At 28.6% G+C, this 17025-nt stretch overlaps 1 protein-coding gene across 1 annotated transcript in view; it reads left to right on the top strand.

Annotated features, from left to right (window-relative positions):
* The first annotated feature begins 6296 nt into the window (after positions 1-6296).
* LOC111626234 (phospholipid-transporting ATPase ID-like) overlaps positions 6297-17025 on the top strand; it is a 49093-nt gene continuing 38364 nt past the window's right edge. Inside the window, 2 exon segments of the mRNA XM_023369542.1 lie at positions 6297-6484; positions 13204-13301. Coding sequence (XP_023225310.1) covers positions 13265-13301 — 37 coding nt within the window. The 5' untranslated portion in view covers positions 6297-6484; positions 13204-13264.

Genomic DNA, 17025 nt, shown 5'->3' with positions numbered 1-17025 from the left:
GTTTCCACGTATGCATTTCCTGAATTATTTCTCAGTGACTTTCGTCTGGCAAGCATTTCAAATTTCACTTAGTTTCAAAGGTAAAGGTTCCAGCTGCTGATTGCTAAAATCATCTTGTGCGTCACTCTTTCAATTCTCTCCGTCAAATTTCTGAAAAAGACGATTCAATTTCTCTCCAAATCTTCGGAGCACTTGATCTCATTAATTGGTAATATCCTCAATATCCAGATGCATATGCATTTGTTACAAGCTCTTCTATTTCTGTCTGAGGAATATGCACTTACTGTTTCTTATTCTTCAGCACAACTGAAGCTACATTGCTGGAAACGTTTCTTGACTGAGGTTGAATTTCATTCCATGTTGCCATCAACTATTTTGAGGATGTAGTATGACCTGCAAGCTCATTCACAGTTGATGATTTGTCTATTCAGACAATTATAGCTATAAGGAACCATTTATAATACTGAATTTTGAATATTTTAATGATTCTTTGGTCTAACAGTTAAAGTGGAGAGATCATATTTGCTGGAAAAACTTCAAAAGTTCAACATTTGAAAGTGTGATTTTTGTATGACGTGATACATTGTCCACAAATAAGAGAATTTTCATATAGTTATTTTTCATTTTATTCAGTTTTTCAAGCCATTCTGTGAAATTTGCAGTAGTCATCCATGCCTTTTGATTGCTAAGCCAGTAAACTTTTAGCCGCGATGCATGTATGTTCTAAAACAATTTGGCTAGAAAAATTTATTTATCACAAAAGGAGATTCCTTCTCACCAGTTGTGCTAACACAAAAGGCAATTTCTTGTAGAAAAGGGCTGGCAGAATTACAATTTAATAAAAAGTAAAATACATCACAAATGGATACGAGTTCAATTTTGCTTGCCATGTCCAATCACCAGGAACAACTATTGAGAGAAAAATTCATTTTCAAGTGGTTTCAACTAGGCAGTCGTGGTCACGGATAGGGATGGTCCTATTGGAGGGTTGAAATACATAAAAATTAGGAACTTTGTACTCCTCTCCAGACAAAAAGATCTTTATAAGAGATAGTGTTTTAGATGGGTTTTACTATGTTCATATTTATAGTAAATTAATCTGAATTTTGACTCAGCTGAATAATGCCTTATTTTAATGAAACAGTGTGATTCTGGTTTATGCTAGTTTCAACTAAATTTTTAATTGTCTTCTAAAACAATCACATTTGTGAAATTAGTGAAAACTGGTAACTTTATGGTTAATTTCTGAGTAATTTTTGTTTTGTTGCATTACTAGATTTTTCCTGTTTATGAAATAGTTGGATCATACTGAGGTTGCTTTAAATTTAATACTCTGTTCTGGATTTAATCTTGCTCTGATCATATTTCATGCGACATAAGCCATCCTGTCTTTATTTGAATAATCATTCTGCATCGCAACTTTCCAGCACTGGCCAACTAGTGATTCCTGTTCTTACACACATTTTTTGTTTATAAGATATTTTAATGTGTGTGACACATTAAAATATCTTCCTTCTTTCTCCAGTCTCTTATCATTTTTTCAGTTATATCAAACTTTTCTTCCAACAACTTTGTTGTTGAATTCCTTTGTCATTTCAATCATTTTTAATCTAAAACTTGTTTCACACTTTCTTTCCTTTGATTTTAAACAATAGAAATTGTAAATGTAAAAATTTATTTGTAAAAGTAATTCAAAATTTTTGAACTGAATTATATAAAAGCAAGCATCTTCTAGAACAGGAAATTAGTTAAAACTTTTTACATTCAAAATAATGGGCGAGTGACTACGCAAACTCTTAGTCAAACTATAATACATACAAAACACTTTCTTCTCTGCATAATCTACTGATATAGCACTACAATTAATATATTATTGCTCGTTGATATTCATTTATATTGATATTTCTATTGTATTTCCCATACTAGATGATGATAACTCATTAGTAGATGCAATGTTATAAGTATTTTATGACTTCCTTTTAAATTGTTCTTAACAATTATTTTCTATTTATATGGAGTTTCCCCAATTTCATTGTCTAATTGTAGGTTTAGTAGTTGAAAGGTAATTTTCTACAATTTATATTGTAAGGAGGAACCTACTCCTTTTACTTTTATGTTATATTCTGTTTTTTAGGAATTTTGTTTAGTTTTAGGCAACAACTTCCCAATCACAGAATAAAATCCTAAATTATCCTTAACTCACATCAGCTATATTTGAAAATAATGCAATTAATCACATGAAAACAGAAATTCAAAGATAATAATTTAAAAATTCAATTAAGAAAATCAGATTTTTTTTAAAAATTTCATGTTATAATTTAGGTAAATATTGTTGACAAAATATATTTATAGTTATATTTCTCTGTATGTAATATTCTTTACTGATCGTGATGATTATTAAATATGAACACGAAAGAATGGAATTGGTTACGCCTAGAAATTATCGATTTGTTGATAATAGTTTGTTAATCTAACTGATAAATAGAAGAATATACTGATGTTTAATTATTTATAATAGAATCAAGTTTGAATTCTTGTTCAATACACTGTTTTCAAACAAAATTTTAACATTAAAAATGCGTAAGAGATATCGAAAAATCTCTTAAAATTTTAATGTACTTTCAAAGTTTTATCCCTGTTTTATAATAAATTTAGTATGATATAGATACTCATCAATAATACAAAGTCCAAAGTTGAAGTGACCTATATACAATCTAAGCTATCTTTTACTTGTTTAAAAAATAAAATTTCTGTTTTAAAAATTGATATGGATAAAAGAAATTTCGGGAAAATATTTCGTTGAAAATCTTACTTGTTGCAGTCGATCCAAGAATTATTAACACGACATTTGAAATGAGTAATGATGACATTTTCTGAAGGGCATTGTAATGGCTTTGACCTGAAAAAAAAAATCCATTATAAAATTAGAATTGAGCTTTATAGGGAAATATATTCGAAGAATTTCTTAAAGAGAATTATAGAATCTCCCTGAAGACAGATTAAGAGTTCATGGAAATATATATGCTGCTTAAATGTTACAGATTCGATTAAGGATAGAAAAATTCTGAGTTTATGACAGGATTGCGTGTAGTTATCTAGAATGAAGAGATATTATCTTGTGGAATATCTGAAGAAAGGAATGTAAAAGACAGGATGATGAATGTGGATTTGAATGTTTGATATCTTTTAATTATTTTACATTAAATAATTACTCTTTAGATACGATTTAAAGTTGAACGCGGATTATTTTCATATGTTAACTTGTAGAAGAATAAGAAAGAAATTATTCAGTAAAATTTTACTACCAACCTGTTTGCAAAATCAATTTGACCTTCTTCAATGAAATATCCGTTGATTGATTTTGAATATATTCCAGAAGCTACAGCGTAGAACCATAAAAATGAAAATAATATATAGAGCAAGATATCTCTCCGTATAAACAAAATCGCCATATTTTTAAGCGCTAACGAGATTAAACAGCGTGAGAAGAACGAATAAATTACTTGATGTTTTTCTTCTCGTGAGATTTATGTGGTAGTTAACTGAATTATTCGAAAATTATTTATATTAAACGAAAAAAAAATGACGTTCGAATAAACTATTTTTTCACATCTCTAGAAGTAATTAATAATGATTTGAATTTTTAAATAAAGGAAAGGGGAAAAAATATTTAGAGATTTAAGATAAAAGTGAAGTGTATATTATCGATCTGAAGTCTGAGATTTTCGATGAATGTTGACGTCAAGATAAACATGATTTAAATATCTCACAGATAATATTTTTTAGTTTGTTAACATCAACATAAAAATTAACTGTCTGTAAAATCTTATCGAACTGTTTATATGACTTAAAATATCGATTTATAGATGTAGAAAAGTTGGATAAATGTTGATAGAAAGGTAAACAAGTCTGATTTCTCTACATTTATCTCTTTTCCTTTTCAAATATGCCATCCTAAGAAGAGTAAAACTGTATTTTATATACTTTAAAGAAAACTTTAGTTAGTTTAACATAAACATAATTTCAGGAATTTAATTTAATGTTTTTAAGTATGAAGAAGCTAATTAAAATAACGCAAGCTACAATAATATCATTAATTCCTTTATATTTCATATTTAAAAAGATGTTAAATCAAGTAAAAATTATTATTATAAAATATAAAAATGTGAAGTAAATTAGTTAAAAGAAAGGTAAACAAACAAGATGCAAAAACATTATTTATGCATCAGTTGATCCAGATGAAAGAAGACATTATCAGTTTTAACTCGTCACTGTTAGATAAGAAATTGTGAAAAACCGAGCTAGATAAAACAGGGGAATGTGAAATTGTGCGTACTTAAATAGATAGAATTAATGTCTGTTGTTTCTTTAAGCACTTAAATGACTTCTTTTTATAATAAAAAAAATAACATAAATAAAAATGATCATTACTGTAGATAAAAATATAACTAAACAGATCGATTTATGTTGGTAAGTGGATTAGTAAAGTCTAGAAAAGTTGGTTCGAAAGAGAAACGAGCTTAGAATTTTCCTTGAAAACTACGAAAATAGTAGTTTTTAATCAATTAAATATCATACAAACCTTCAAACGATGGATAAAAGTACGTAAAAATGTATTAAATTAATTGTAAACATTCAGATTTTAATGAAGAACTAAAGTTCTATGAGATAAATGATTTAAAGATGGGATTTAAGATCCTTCTAATGCACTTAGAAAATATTTTTAATTAATTAAGATTAATATAAAAGTGTTAACATAAGCGAAAATTATTATCAAATGAGATCAAACTGGGCGTATGAACGAAGTTATTAAACTTCATTCGTTAATGGATTAGTAAAAAGTAGAAAAGATAGAATAAATGTTGTCAGGAAGATAAATACGACTTAAAACACTTCACCAGCACTTAGATGATGGTTTTAATTAGTTAAGATTAACACGTAACGTTTACGTAAATGGAAATTATCATCATAGACGAAACTGTGTCAAATAAAATTATCAGTTTAATTCCCTATAGGTTGCTAAAATCTATCACACGTGGAGAAATAATGTTTGAAATTTGTAAATATCCGCACTTTATTGATAGTTTGTGTATAGATAAAGTGTGTAATCATAAATTCTAGAGACGGATATGAATTTATAAATTATTTTTTATTAATTTAATAGTTATTTATGTGCACCAATATTGGCTTTCTTTTTCTTTAAAGCTTTAACTGAATGGATAAGAACCTACAAGTTGTCATCCTGCTTAATGAGAATTTTTAGTAGGAAGTTTGCAAATAGGATTCATATCATTAGCCTTCTCAGAGGGGAGCAAACGGGGCACTTGTCTCTATGGAATCGAGTAAAAAATTCCACAAATTATAATCGTAAAAGTGTTTGAGCTATGTGATCTTACATCCTCGACCATGGACTTTGTCTGTCTTTAAAAAAATCCCCAAAAATTAAATAATTACATAAAAATTTATTGATGTAATTATTTGTCTAGAAGCTTTGCCTCCTGGAAATTTATATTATATATATATTTTGCTATAACATTTGATTTAAACGCATTTATTTGAACTTCAAAGAGATTTAAACTCAGAAAAATTCATAAAATATACAATTTTGTAATCTTTACTACAACTTTATCAGCATTTACGCGAGTAGAGAAGCAGAATAAACTAGACTTTATCTTTTAAACTCTTTTAAAATTTTCCAATTTAAATAAATTTCTATTTATTGGTAACATAATTAAAACTAGCTTCTGATATTGTTTACGTAGTGAACAATATTTTGGAAACTAAAAACAAATTCAGCTATCTGAGACGATGTCGTTGCCCTTTATAATCAAATAATCAAACAGATCAGTAATTCCTGTACTTTATATAGATTTGTTTAACCGTGTAGAGTAAAAGTTGTGAATTTTTTTTTGTTATTTTAAAATTAAGCAACTTCTGTAATATTTTCGCGAATTTCGCATGAAACTGATCGATTTAAATTAGTCAGAAATGCTCATTAAACGGGTTTATATGCGGAATTTGACGTTCCAATATCTAGAAAATTTCAGAAAGATATTGCAGGAAGTGTTGTAAATATGTTAACACCTATATCCTCTTTCATAACACCTACTAAAATGTAAGTTATTTGTAACATATTTAAGTTTTTATATTAGAAAAATAAATTGAATAAATAGAAAATCTTACGATCGTGCCAAAGCGTGTGTTTTCGGTTTTTCTCAGAATTATCGATTTTGGAAAAAAATAAATAAAATAAAAAGAATATTTTTTCGGTAAAGTGCACTTACGAGAATCGTCGCTAGAGGTCACTCTCATTGAGCCCACGCCGTGTGTGTTTCTTCCTCAGATCAATGGCTGGTCTGTGTGTGGTGAGGTAGTAATATTTCTCCGTTCGTAACACGCCTGTTTTTATCTACAGAAAAATGCATAGAGGAATTTACAATACAGTAATTGATAACTTAACATCTAGTAAACCTACTGAAGAGAGGTAAGTGTACATTTCACATGTCAATTTCACGTTAGCATGTGTTTAACGTAAAGCGAGTTTTAATACGTGCTATGTGTCAGCCTAGTTAAGTTTTCGTGTATTGTGTGTAGCCTGTAAGAATCATTGCTGATTTTTATTTTACCTTCTGCAGAATTTAATTTACTTAAATTATCATCGCCCGTTAATATCTCAATGCCACGTCGTACCTGTACCTGTTTCTTTTTTTTTTGTTTTGCTTTGCTTTTTGTATCCACCCCCTTCCTGTTAAGTCACCTTTCAAAGTAATGTAAATTTCAGTTTGAATTTATTAAGCTTTATGTCCATTTCTGTTGAATCTGATAGATTTTCAAGCCTTTCTTTGATTGTGTAAAAGTTCTAAGCAACAGGCTGAAGTTTATTGAAAATGCAGATAAAGAATTTTATATAAAGAAAAGAACAGAAATAGTCAAATGCTGGAATCTCAAGGTTGTTAACTAAAATTACAATACTCAAGGCTAGATAGGATTGGTGTTTTGTATTGGGTTTAAACATTGGCATGGCATGAACTGCGAAGGAATAATAATAATAAAAATCTAGGTAAATTCGGCCACAGAATATGTTTTTGTAGGCCTGACCAAATTCTTCAATGTCTGTATTGCAGAATAAATGTATGTCTTTACTAACCTAGTATTGCTTAATGTATTATAATAATTAAATATTTAATATGGTACACAAGTAAAAAATCTTTATCTAGAAAATAATTAAATAAGGAAATATGGATGGTATAATATGTTGTTATAATTAGATTTAACCTTTGTATTTTTATTAGTAATAAATTTATAAAAGGCATGGTTAACTGCATACAAGTATTTGATTCTTTAAATATTATTGTTTAGTATTGTCTGCATTAAAGTAGAACAATGCCACTTTAGAAAATTTAATTCAAATACCTATTGTGTTTAGTTTCATTGTTTTTAAAAAGTTTTTGTATTATTCTCTATTATGTAAAAATTCTAATTTCTTTTTTATCAAAAATCTAAATTTTTATAAGAAACTTGGACATTAAATACTGATTTGTCAATCATTCGCATGATTGATTGAAACTTTGCCCTCTCCTCGTAAGCTATATCAGATTTAAACTTATAAAATATTTGGTTAAAAACTTATCTTTTAAGATAAAACTTTGGAGTTGGATGATTGATCTAGTTTAGATCTTCCATATCAAGCATTTTATTTAAAAATTTATGGATAGATCTGAAGGAAATCCTCTAGAATAATTTTGTTAAACTGCCTTCCTAGTAAAGAATAAAACATTTAAAGCAAAATTAATAAGAGAAATTTTACATTTGTTAGATTAAATGTTCATAAATTATGTATAAAGTTCATCTAAATGATTAATGTTTTCTATCAGAATTTATAAATGATGAAAAGCTTTGTATTTCTTCAGTTTTGATTAAACAGTTTAGATATAAAACTTAAAACTTTTAATAAAAATGCAAGTCTATATACACAGCTGAAACTAGAATGAAGATAAGTGATGGTAATTATCTTTTATTGATACTCAATGAGTTTGAGGTTGATTGGTTACTGTGTTGTTACTGGATTAGAAATTAATGTATTCAATTAATCATCTGTTTAGTGAAGATTATGCTTATTAGTACAGAGGATTTGTAAGCTTATCTACCTAGTTTCTTTAAAATTCATTTATTAATGTCTAAAATTTGCCTTGAAATTCATTCTAGAAAGGAGAAACTATATTTGTATGATTCTTTGCAGTGGTGTGTTATAGCTTATGGGGCTCATTCACATTTCAGTTAGGACAGTGTTGTCTTCAGACATTTTTCTTCGGTTGAATTTTTTGGGAAAATATTTTCTTATAAAAGATTGGTTTGGGCCTCTTTTGGTGGGGTCCCAGGCTGTTGCCCTTTTATCCATAGGATAATGTTACTGATTCATTGAAAAATATCTGAATTACTATTTCATAATTTGTGTCCTGTAATCTTGTCCTTTATGATGTATTTTGTATTTTTTGAAAATTTTTGAGTGTATTTAAGCTAGTTTAATTATTACCTTAAAACAGGAATTACACAAACTTCATACTATGCATATAAATATGTTGAATGATACCAAACAGAAGAGAATTTCAATTTCGACTTGTTAGTGTTTTATAACTTCAATTTATAGCTAATTAAGGTCGTCAAACTTACCAATAATTTACTTAAGAAGACTCCATTATGGCGCCTTTCCCTTTAATCATATTTATTATGTATGGTTTTTTTTTTCTTCCAAAACGTAGCAAAAACGAAATATTAATGCTAACATTTAATAAAATGATAATCGTTTAAGTACGTAATAACTTTCAAATTAAATTATTCTTAACAATCGCATTCAAATTCTTTATTAAAATATTACTGAAGATTGAATTAAGAGTTTTTTTTTATTTACTTTATTTTTTTCCTTTCCAAAAATGGCAGCTTCCATGTTTGTTGTCATGGTTGCATTTGAGTCGCTTGATTTTTAACTTAGTTGCTTTATGGTTTTGTTTTGAAGTGTATAATTGACTTTTATTTGTTTTTGTAGGGAGAAAAAGTAGTATTTATCGAAATTAGTTTAATAATAATGTCAAATTCGTGAAACACCCGATGTTAAACGTAACTTAATTAAACATACACGATGCATCATGGAAGTGAACACGAACATGCATGCAAAGTTCGAAATTAATCCATAAGACACACATTAATGAGTTTTAGAGCCCAACACCTATTCATTATAGTGTGTTAAACGTAGGTCAACCACCCGATAATTGTTTATTTATGAATGTATGTGTGCATATAAGAATTCTTCCGTGCTCTTAGCCAAGTTTTCGTCCTTGGCTTAGGAACCAAAGAACCCGTTTTGTCAAGGGATTTTGACCCGTGTACACAATGGATTCTTTCAGATGGAAGTTTTTTTCTAAATATGACCAAGGTTATGCATTCGTGCTTGAATTCTGCTTAGAAACTATGTAAACAAACATTGCTATATAGTACAAAATGGTAGCTACTTAGTAAATTAAAATGTAATTACATTAATATCCACGTTATATGTTGAATTACAAAGTCGTCTGTATCATATAATTCATTCTAGGATTTTAAAAAATTTAATCAAATTAAACGAGGGCATATTCAAAGTATGTAGTTAATGCATAATTGATTCATCTTCAACTTTCTAATTTTCTATAGGTGCTTAATAAATGCTTGCTGCTGTTTGTCATCCTTGAAGGTGCAACTGGTGTGTGTCGACATATTTTTCAATCTTTTAAGTGGAAAAATTTATATATATATAAATCAATCATGCATGCGATGACACCTTTAACACAGCGAAAACTTTGTGATATAGAGTTATCGTGCTTTAATTCAGACACGTCAGCCATTTTTCTTTCAGTTTAAACATTGATCATCGTTTCCGATAGAGATCGATGCTTGTAAATTATCGATTTCGAACCGTAGCGATAGCTGATCGATTCTACTTGTTTATTGATTGTAAATAGGCCAGTCGCATGAATATTACAATAAAGAAAATAGCTATGGTACTAACAGGTGATTGTAAGTATGTAAGCTTAACATAGCTTCACTCGAGTCGACTACATTATCATTAAAGTTCTGATAATGGGCGAGGTCGGTCGACGAACCTTATCGATGTTTCCATTGTAGAAATTTGGATTTAATTATTTAGAAAGGTTACATGGAAGAAAACATTTCCAAGATCCTCATAATTAACCTTTAATACAAGTAACGTACTACATTGGTTTTGGATAAAAATCACTCGCGTGTTGGGTGCAGAGAGAGAAATCGAATTAATTAAGAATTCCAGTGGGGTTCATACTTTTATGTAAAAATCATTTCTTTTAGTCAGTTATGCAGCACTTCTGAGAGATGTAGCAGGTGCCATTTGATATTTAAAAAGAGAAAAAAACTAGTAAAAAAAAGAGGTGAAAATTAATTCAAAAATAGAAACTTGCTCAGTTAACTTAGTTTTAAATATAGTAAATAGGTGAATTTTGTAAGAATGCAGTGTTTTTTGAAGAGTATCGCGTAGCACATGTTGCAGTAGGATCGATATTAGAACTTATTTTTGATTACTATAAATGGTTTCGATTTTTTTAGCCATTATTAAACTTGAAATATATCGTTTGCAACGGGGGTTCTCCTTATATCCCACATGTGTTTTCCATCTCACGCACTCATTGTTTAACTCTTAAAAGTTTGTTTTTTTTTTCTGGTTGCTAAGTGATATTCAAACACAGGCTGCAAAAGTTCGTCGACTGACTATCAATCTCAATTTTATTCTATAGAAAAAAAATTACAAATTATGATTTATATAATATGCTGGAAACTTAGTCATGGCGTAACGTTTCCGTTTAAGACGTGATTGAAAAAGCAAAGGGGGAAGGAAGAGGAAAAAATTAGAGAGATAACTCTCGCTGTCTTACGACGTTTTGCGGCCATTTTACCTTGAAACTGATCACGTTTTTGCGTGTTCCATAAAGGAAAGACCTATTTATGCGGTAGTAAACAAAATATTCGTGTGGGTAGGTGTATGTTCAATTATTGTTGTAATGGAGAATTATAAAAAAAAAATATCCATCTTTTAAAATATGGAACAAATAAATAATTTTTCGATTCAATTTTTGCGTTTCATCTTACAAAAGAATATTGGTTAAGACTTTTTAGACCTTGAACTTATTTGATTAACTTCAAAGTTGACATTTCATCTATTTAATTTGCATTTTAACGCTTGAAATCCACTATGACGATCCATTTTAGTTGTTTTCAAAATCCGCGATTGATGCAATTTATTAAGTTAACATGTAATTTAATTTCAAGTACATCGCCATTCCTAGAAACACCTGCCATTTAAGAAAACTTTAAACTAAATGTTAAGACTAAAATAACTCTGGAAAAAAATCCCTCCATTTTTCTTCTTTCTTTATCCGAAAAGATAACATAGAGATTTTACTTCATATAACTTTTCGTTTGTTAGATAAGTACCGGATATCTATTTAGAGCCTGTAAATTTGGCAAGTTGACAGGAACCAATCTGATCCTTTTAGAAAATATTGCAGAAAATGCGAATAATCTAAACTTAGGTTTACTTCAGTGTAAAATGCGAAGTGTGGGGGAAATCTCCGAATTCCATATAGCTGATTCTGTTGTCCTTCGCGTTAAAGTTGCGAAGGATTGTATGCTAATTTATAGGGATTATTTTTTAATTTTAACTATCGAACTGAGCCATTCTCCTACTTGCTATATCTACTGGAAAGGTGAGAGTTAAGGATCGTTGATGAGTTGAATGCTTGCTAATATTCAAATTGCGAAGTACAACTATACTTTAACTATTACGTCAACTAGTCGCAACTAGGATGAGTGTTAAGAAATGCTTTTGTTGAATACAATTCGAATTTTAATTACTATGTCCCCATGTTGTTGCAACAGGTCGTTGAATGTGGATGTTTAGGAATCTTCTAGCGTGGGAGTGAAAGTTTTTAGCTTTATATGCTAATTTGAAGTTGCTGCTTCTTTTATTGAAGTTTCAAAATATTTTATGCCAATATGTAAATTCTACTACATTTGTAGTTCCGTATTTTATTATAATGCAGCGTTGTATCGTATTGTAAATGTGCGCGTTATGTTGAAGTTTTAGCATACTTTTCTATGGCCTTTAATGATAACATGACACAGTATCATCATTAAAAAACTACGAAGTGGATTGACCTCATTATAAACTGCACATGCGTTATGAAAAAAATGAGTTAACGGTGGCTAACGGCTAAACGACGTTGTCATTTTTTTTTAATATCTTCTAAGTGGTACTGGACGAACATTTGTTACAAGTTCACTGACCGACTCGACTCTCAATTATACCACATCCTGTATTCAAACGATGTTTTTATACATTTAGTTCGAACTTTTTTCTTCTATACTCGGCCTAGTGGTTCGAAAATTACTTTCTAAGAAATTTACAAAATTTAAACGTAAAGAATAAGCGAAAAACTGTAATTAGTTTCGTAACAAATTCCAGGTATAAGCATAGTTAGGGGTGCACAAAACAAATTCAATTCTTTCGAGTACAATTAATGATAAATGAACACTTCTGCACGATATATCCTAGTTACACATGTTTGCATTTTTCAGATAATATCGATTTTTCTTTTCATACGCCACATAAAATTGTTTTAAAGTATAATTTTAAAGTTTATAAGGACGTAGACGTAGCTCTAAGATCTTTAAAATTGTGTTATAGCTATGACACTACTACACATATGTCTATATTTAGTAGGTTAAGTGGTGAACGCCCGACATTTTGATGGTGTTTTTGCCGTTCCAAATACGAATTTTCTTGAATTTATGTACGAATTAAGCGCATGCAATTCTGTAATCTTAACTTTAATATGAAGGAATCTCAATCTCTTCAAATGGCATAAAGCAGCATGTAACCGGTTTCTACGGATAGGAAGACCTTTCTCCGGATAACATCCTTTTGCATGACCTTAGCTGATGTCATGTGGTGATGTGACGCAATTCTTGCTTACCTTTCTTTATATTATACCTTACAGAATGGATTACGCTAGGTCAAGGTTTATAATATACTAGGAATTCGTGTCACGTGATAATTCTCTTCATTGTGAAGGTGTTTGCTGGAATTATTGATCCAGCTAGCAAGCTGAATTTTTCTAAGTTGTTTTTTTTATGTTTTTTTAGGTGGTGGGTTAATAGCCATTGAGAAGTGCATGGATAACATTCACATATCTCTATTCACAATATGGGAAAAGACTGTTGGAAGAGGGAGAAAATCCATGGTGAGTAATTATTTTTACATCAGAATTTATACATTACTTACTAATTATTTATGTAAGATTACTGAAATGTTATAGAAACAATTAAAAAAATCTTTAATAATTGACCCGAATATGCCCGTTGAAACATTTCATATTTATTGCTGTGGATAATGTCTAAAAGAGGAATGTTTTGTTTTATTGTGCTAAATACAATTTAAACTAGGGCATAAATTGGACATTAAAAAAAACTGACAGATCAACCAAATTTGAGTGTTGATAACTCTATAAAATTTGACATCGACTTGGAAATGTGGTATTACTGCAATACAGTGAGATGGGTCAGGTTGTGACTTTTAATGGCAACCAGGATATATTTAATTGAAAAAAACCTGCATTCTTTTTTGGACAATACAATTCTAGGAATCGATACTACCACCAGAAAAGGCCTAGAGTCAAGAATTTAAACAAGGTTTCTTTAGCTAAACCAGTTAAAGTTGTGCAATTTAAGTAGGTTAGATGTGAAATAGTTGGTGTTTGATAACAATTTTATCAGCTTGTGTTTAAATATCTGATATAAATTGTTATATATACTTAAAAACACTTGCACAAAGCCAGCTAAATAAATAAAGCTAATAGTCTCTTCTGGATTATTAATCTGAAAACATATTTCTTCTGTTTCCACCTATTAAAAAAAAATGTCTTGTGCAATTCCCACTGTACTAAATTATTATAATAAATCTAGATAGGATTTGCCAGTCATGCTTTGGCTTATTTATGTTATGCAAATTATATAATTTCCTGATATTGCTTAAGTTATTAGCCACGGGTTTTAAATAGCATGTTTTTTTTTTTTTTTTTTTTTGAAAGCTATGAATTGGAAATGGCACAGGTTTTCTTGAAAAAATTGATTTAAATTTAGTTGACAGCATCAAAAATATTACAGTTAACTTGTCAAGAATTGACCCGAAATAAACTGAAAAAACTCAATCTGTTCATCATCTTAGCATTTATTCTCTTACTCAACATTTATTATGCAACCACTAATACTGCTACCAATATTTAATGCTTAGAAGTGATATTTTATGACATCCTTCTTATGGTGTCAGTTACTTGAGGGAATAAATGCCATTATTTTTTTTTTTGTTCTCTAGAGTTTTATAGTAATTTTGTTGCTGAGATGAGGTAAAAATGACACTTGAACATAGAAAATCCATTTAAAATGTTAAATTTAAAAAGAAATTTATAAATGGAGTTTTATTACAATTTTTTTTAAAACAAGAATCCAAAGATTGATATCAGCTCTGAAAAAAGGAAAGAAGAAACTAAAGTAATTGTATTAAATAGAACAGTACTAGGAAGTGATTTCATTAAGTTCAGAATGTTTGACATCCCACACAAATGATATCATTTCTAAAAACTTTTACAATATAGAGTTTAATGATCATTCATGACTAAAGTTGCTAATTATTATAACAAGATACACTAAATTATTAAATAAAATTCATCTTAGTAATAAAAATGTATATAAAAAAAGCAAATATTTATCATTAAGATCAGTATAAGTAAACAAATTAAGTAATTAAACTAATATTTGAACTTTTATTATAATTAAAGTAAATATTCTTTGCTCAAATAATACTTAAAAATCTATATTATTCGTCTAGGTTATATACTTAATTGATAAAGTAATGAAAATAATAAATTTTCAATTTAACTTAAAAAAAGGATATAAAATTAATTCAGCAGCATGTTTTAAATAAAATATAAGCTTTGAATAGCATATAAAATTGATTAAATAATCAATAAAAAGTTTAAAGAGAGAAATTTATTCAATTGATTTATAAATTGTTATTTAGAAAAGGAAAGGAAAAAAATTACTTTTCATTCACAATTTATAGAAAAAATACTGTTGTTAAACTACTTGAGCATCTGTATTAATTATATTCATTGCCTGTTATAAGTCATTAATGCTGTTTAAATAATCAGCCTATCATCTGTAAAGTGAAAGTAATATATATTGACACAACCAGTTGTATGAATATTGAATTTTTGGCTTTATTCCAGTGTTATAGAAATGCCAAGTTTCCATATTGATATGGTAATATCTTATACGTGATTTTTTTTATACCTCCCCTAAACATGTTGGGAAAAATCTTGGAAAATATAGTTTATTTGATTTTACATCGATCTAACCAGTGTATAACGGTAAAAAACGATTGGAACAAGATCGATTTTTTTTTCGAGGTTCATTTGTAAAACACTATATACTTAGAATAGCATTCGTCACGTTTTAAACAAGTTGGCATCTGCATAACAATATTTGTGTGCCTTGAATTTCTCTTGAATTTCGTTTCTATTTTATTGATTTTATAAAATTATAAAAGTATACATTTCTTTTGTATTTCGTTTAACATAGAAATGATTTTAACGAAATTATAATTTTTTAAATTATTATTATTATTTTTTAAATGTAAATAAATAATTTTGTAAGTTGTGTATATGTTAAATTGCTTTAGTGTGTTATTGCGTGTTATACTTCTACATAAATTTATATTTAAGTTTTCGAGTAACATTGAAGGAAATTAATGTAAAAAAATTCGTTAAAATTAAATTGTAATTAGGTCCTCATTGAAAATTAAGAGAATATAAATGAAGTCTAACAATCCGGGAATTGACCCCATGCTGATGGTCTCAAAAGCCGCTCTAAAATTATTATTATTTTTGCAGAATTACTTTGAACTTTTAAATAACTTTTTAAATATTTTATATATCCATAAATCATTCGGTTAATGTACGAAGTTAGACGTTATACATAATTAATTTCATATATTCTTCGTAATTGATTGACCTTTTAAGGAAGTTAATGCCTTAATAATCACATAATGGAGTCTGTGAATTTTAAAAAAATTGGAGGAACTTCTATAATAAGATTTATTTAGAACTACTACTCCGGAAAGACGCTAATTTTAGGGGAAATTAACCGAAAACGTATCACCTCCCAAATCGCACCAGTTCTATATTTTAAAATGTGTTATTTCCTCCATTTTTTTTTTTTTGGGTCAATTTTGAAATTCAATGCCGTTGATGACGTCGCAGTAATTTAGTTACCATTGTCCACTTTTTGTTTATAGTGTGCTTGTTGAAAGGAAAGTTTTTCGTTATTTTTTGTAACGCTTTAAGGTAAACACATTCACGATACAGCATTTGTTATTAGGCGCTTATAAGTGAAGATGCTTGCTTCACAAAATGGCGTTGTATCTGAAATCATACTTCTAATTGGCGATACGTAATTGTTGATAAAGATTTTTATTATTATTTTACGTTTATTCTTGAATGAGCGATAAATAAATGTTTGAAAAATGGAGATATAAAAAATATGTATCGTCTTTAACAAAATGTTCCGTCTAACTATTATAAATGCACGTAAATTAGCATATTAGATTTTTGTTTTGCAGTTTTTATTACTCAGAACATCAAATAGGAGTGAGTGTGAGCAGTAAAAATTACTTAAAAATATACAGTATTTATATAAATCACACATGGAATGAGTGAATTTTGGAAACCTCTGGTGTGATTTTAGAGACTAGTCGACCAAATGCACCGTTTGCAGAAATTTATATAAACATAAATAAAAACAAATTGTTTGAAGTGAAAATCTGATATGCACGGTACAGTATATAATAGAACAAATATGTATTTAAACGACTTAATAATTGAATTGACATTGTTACGCCATCTAAGAATT

The sequence above is a fragment of the Centruroides sculpturatus genome, unplaced genomic scaffold, assembly GCF_000671375.1.
Source record: "Centruroides sculpturatus isolate CEXI.00-Female unplaced genomic scaffold, Cexi_2.0 scaffold410, whole genome shotgun sequence".
Classification (NCBI taxonomy): domain Eukaryota; kingdom Metazoa; phylum Arthropoda; class Arachnida; order Scorpiones; family Buthidae; genus Centruroides; species Centruroides sculpturatus.
The sequence above is the reverse complement of the archived record's forward strand: the minus strand, read 5'-3'. Positions and strand labels throughout refer to the sequence as shown.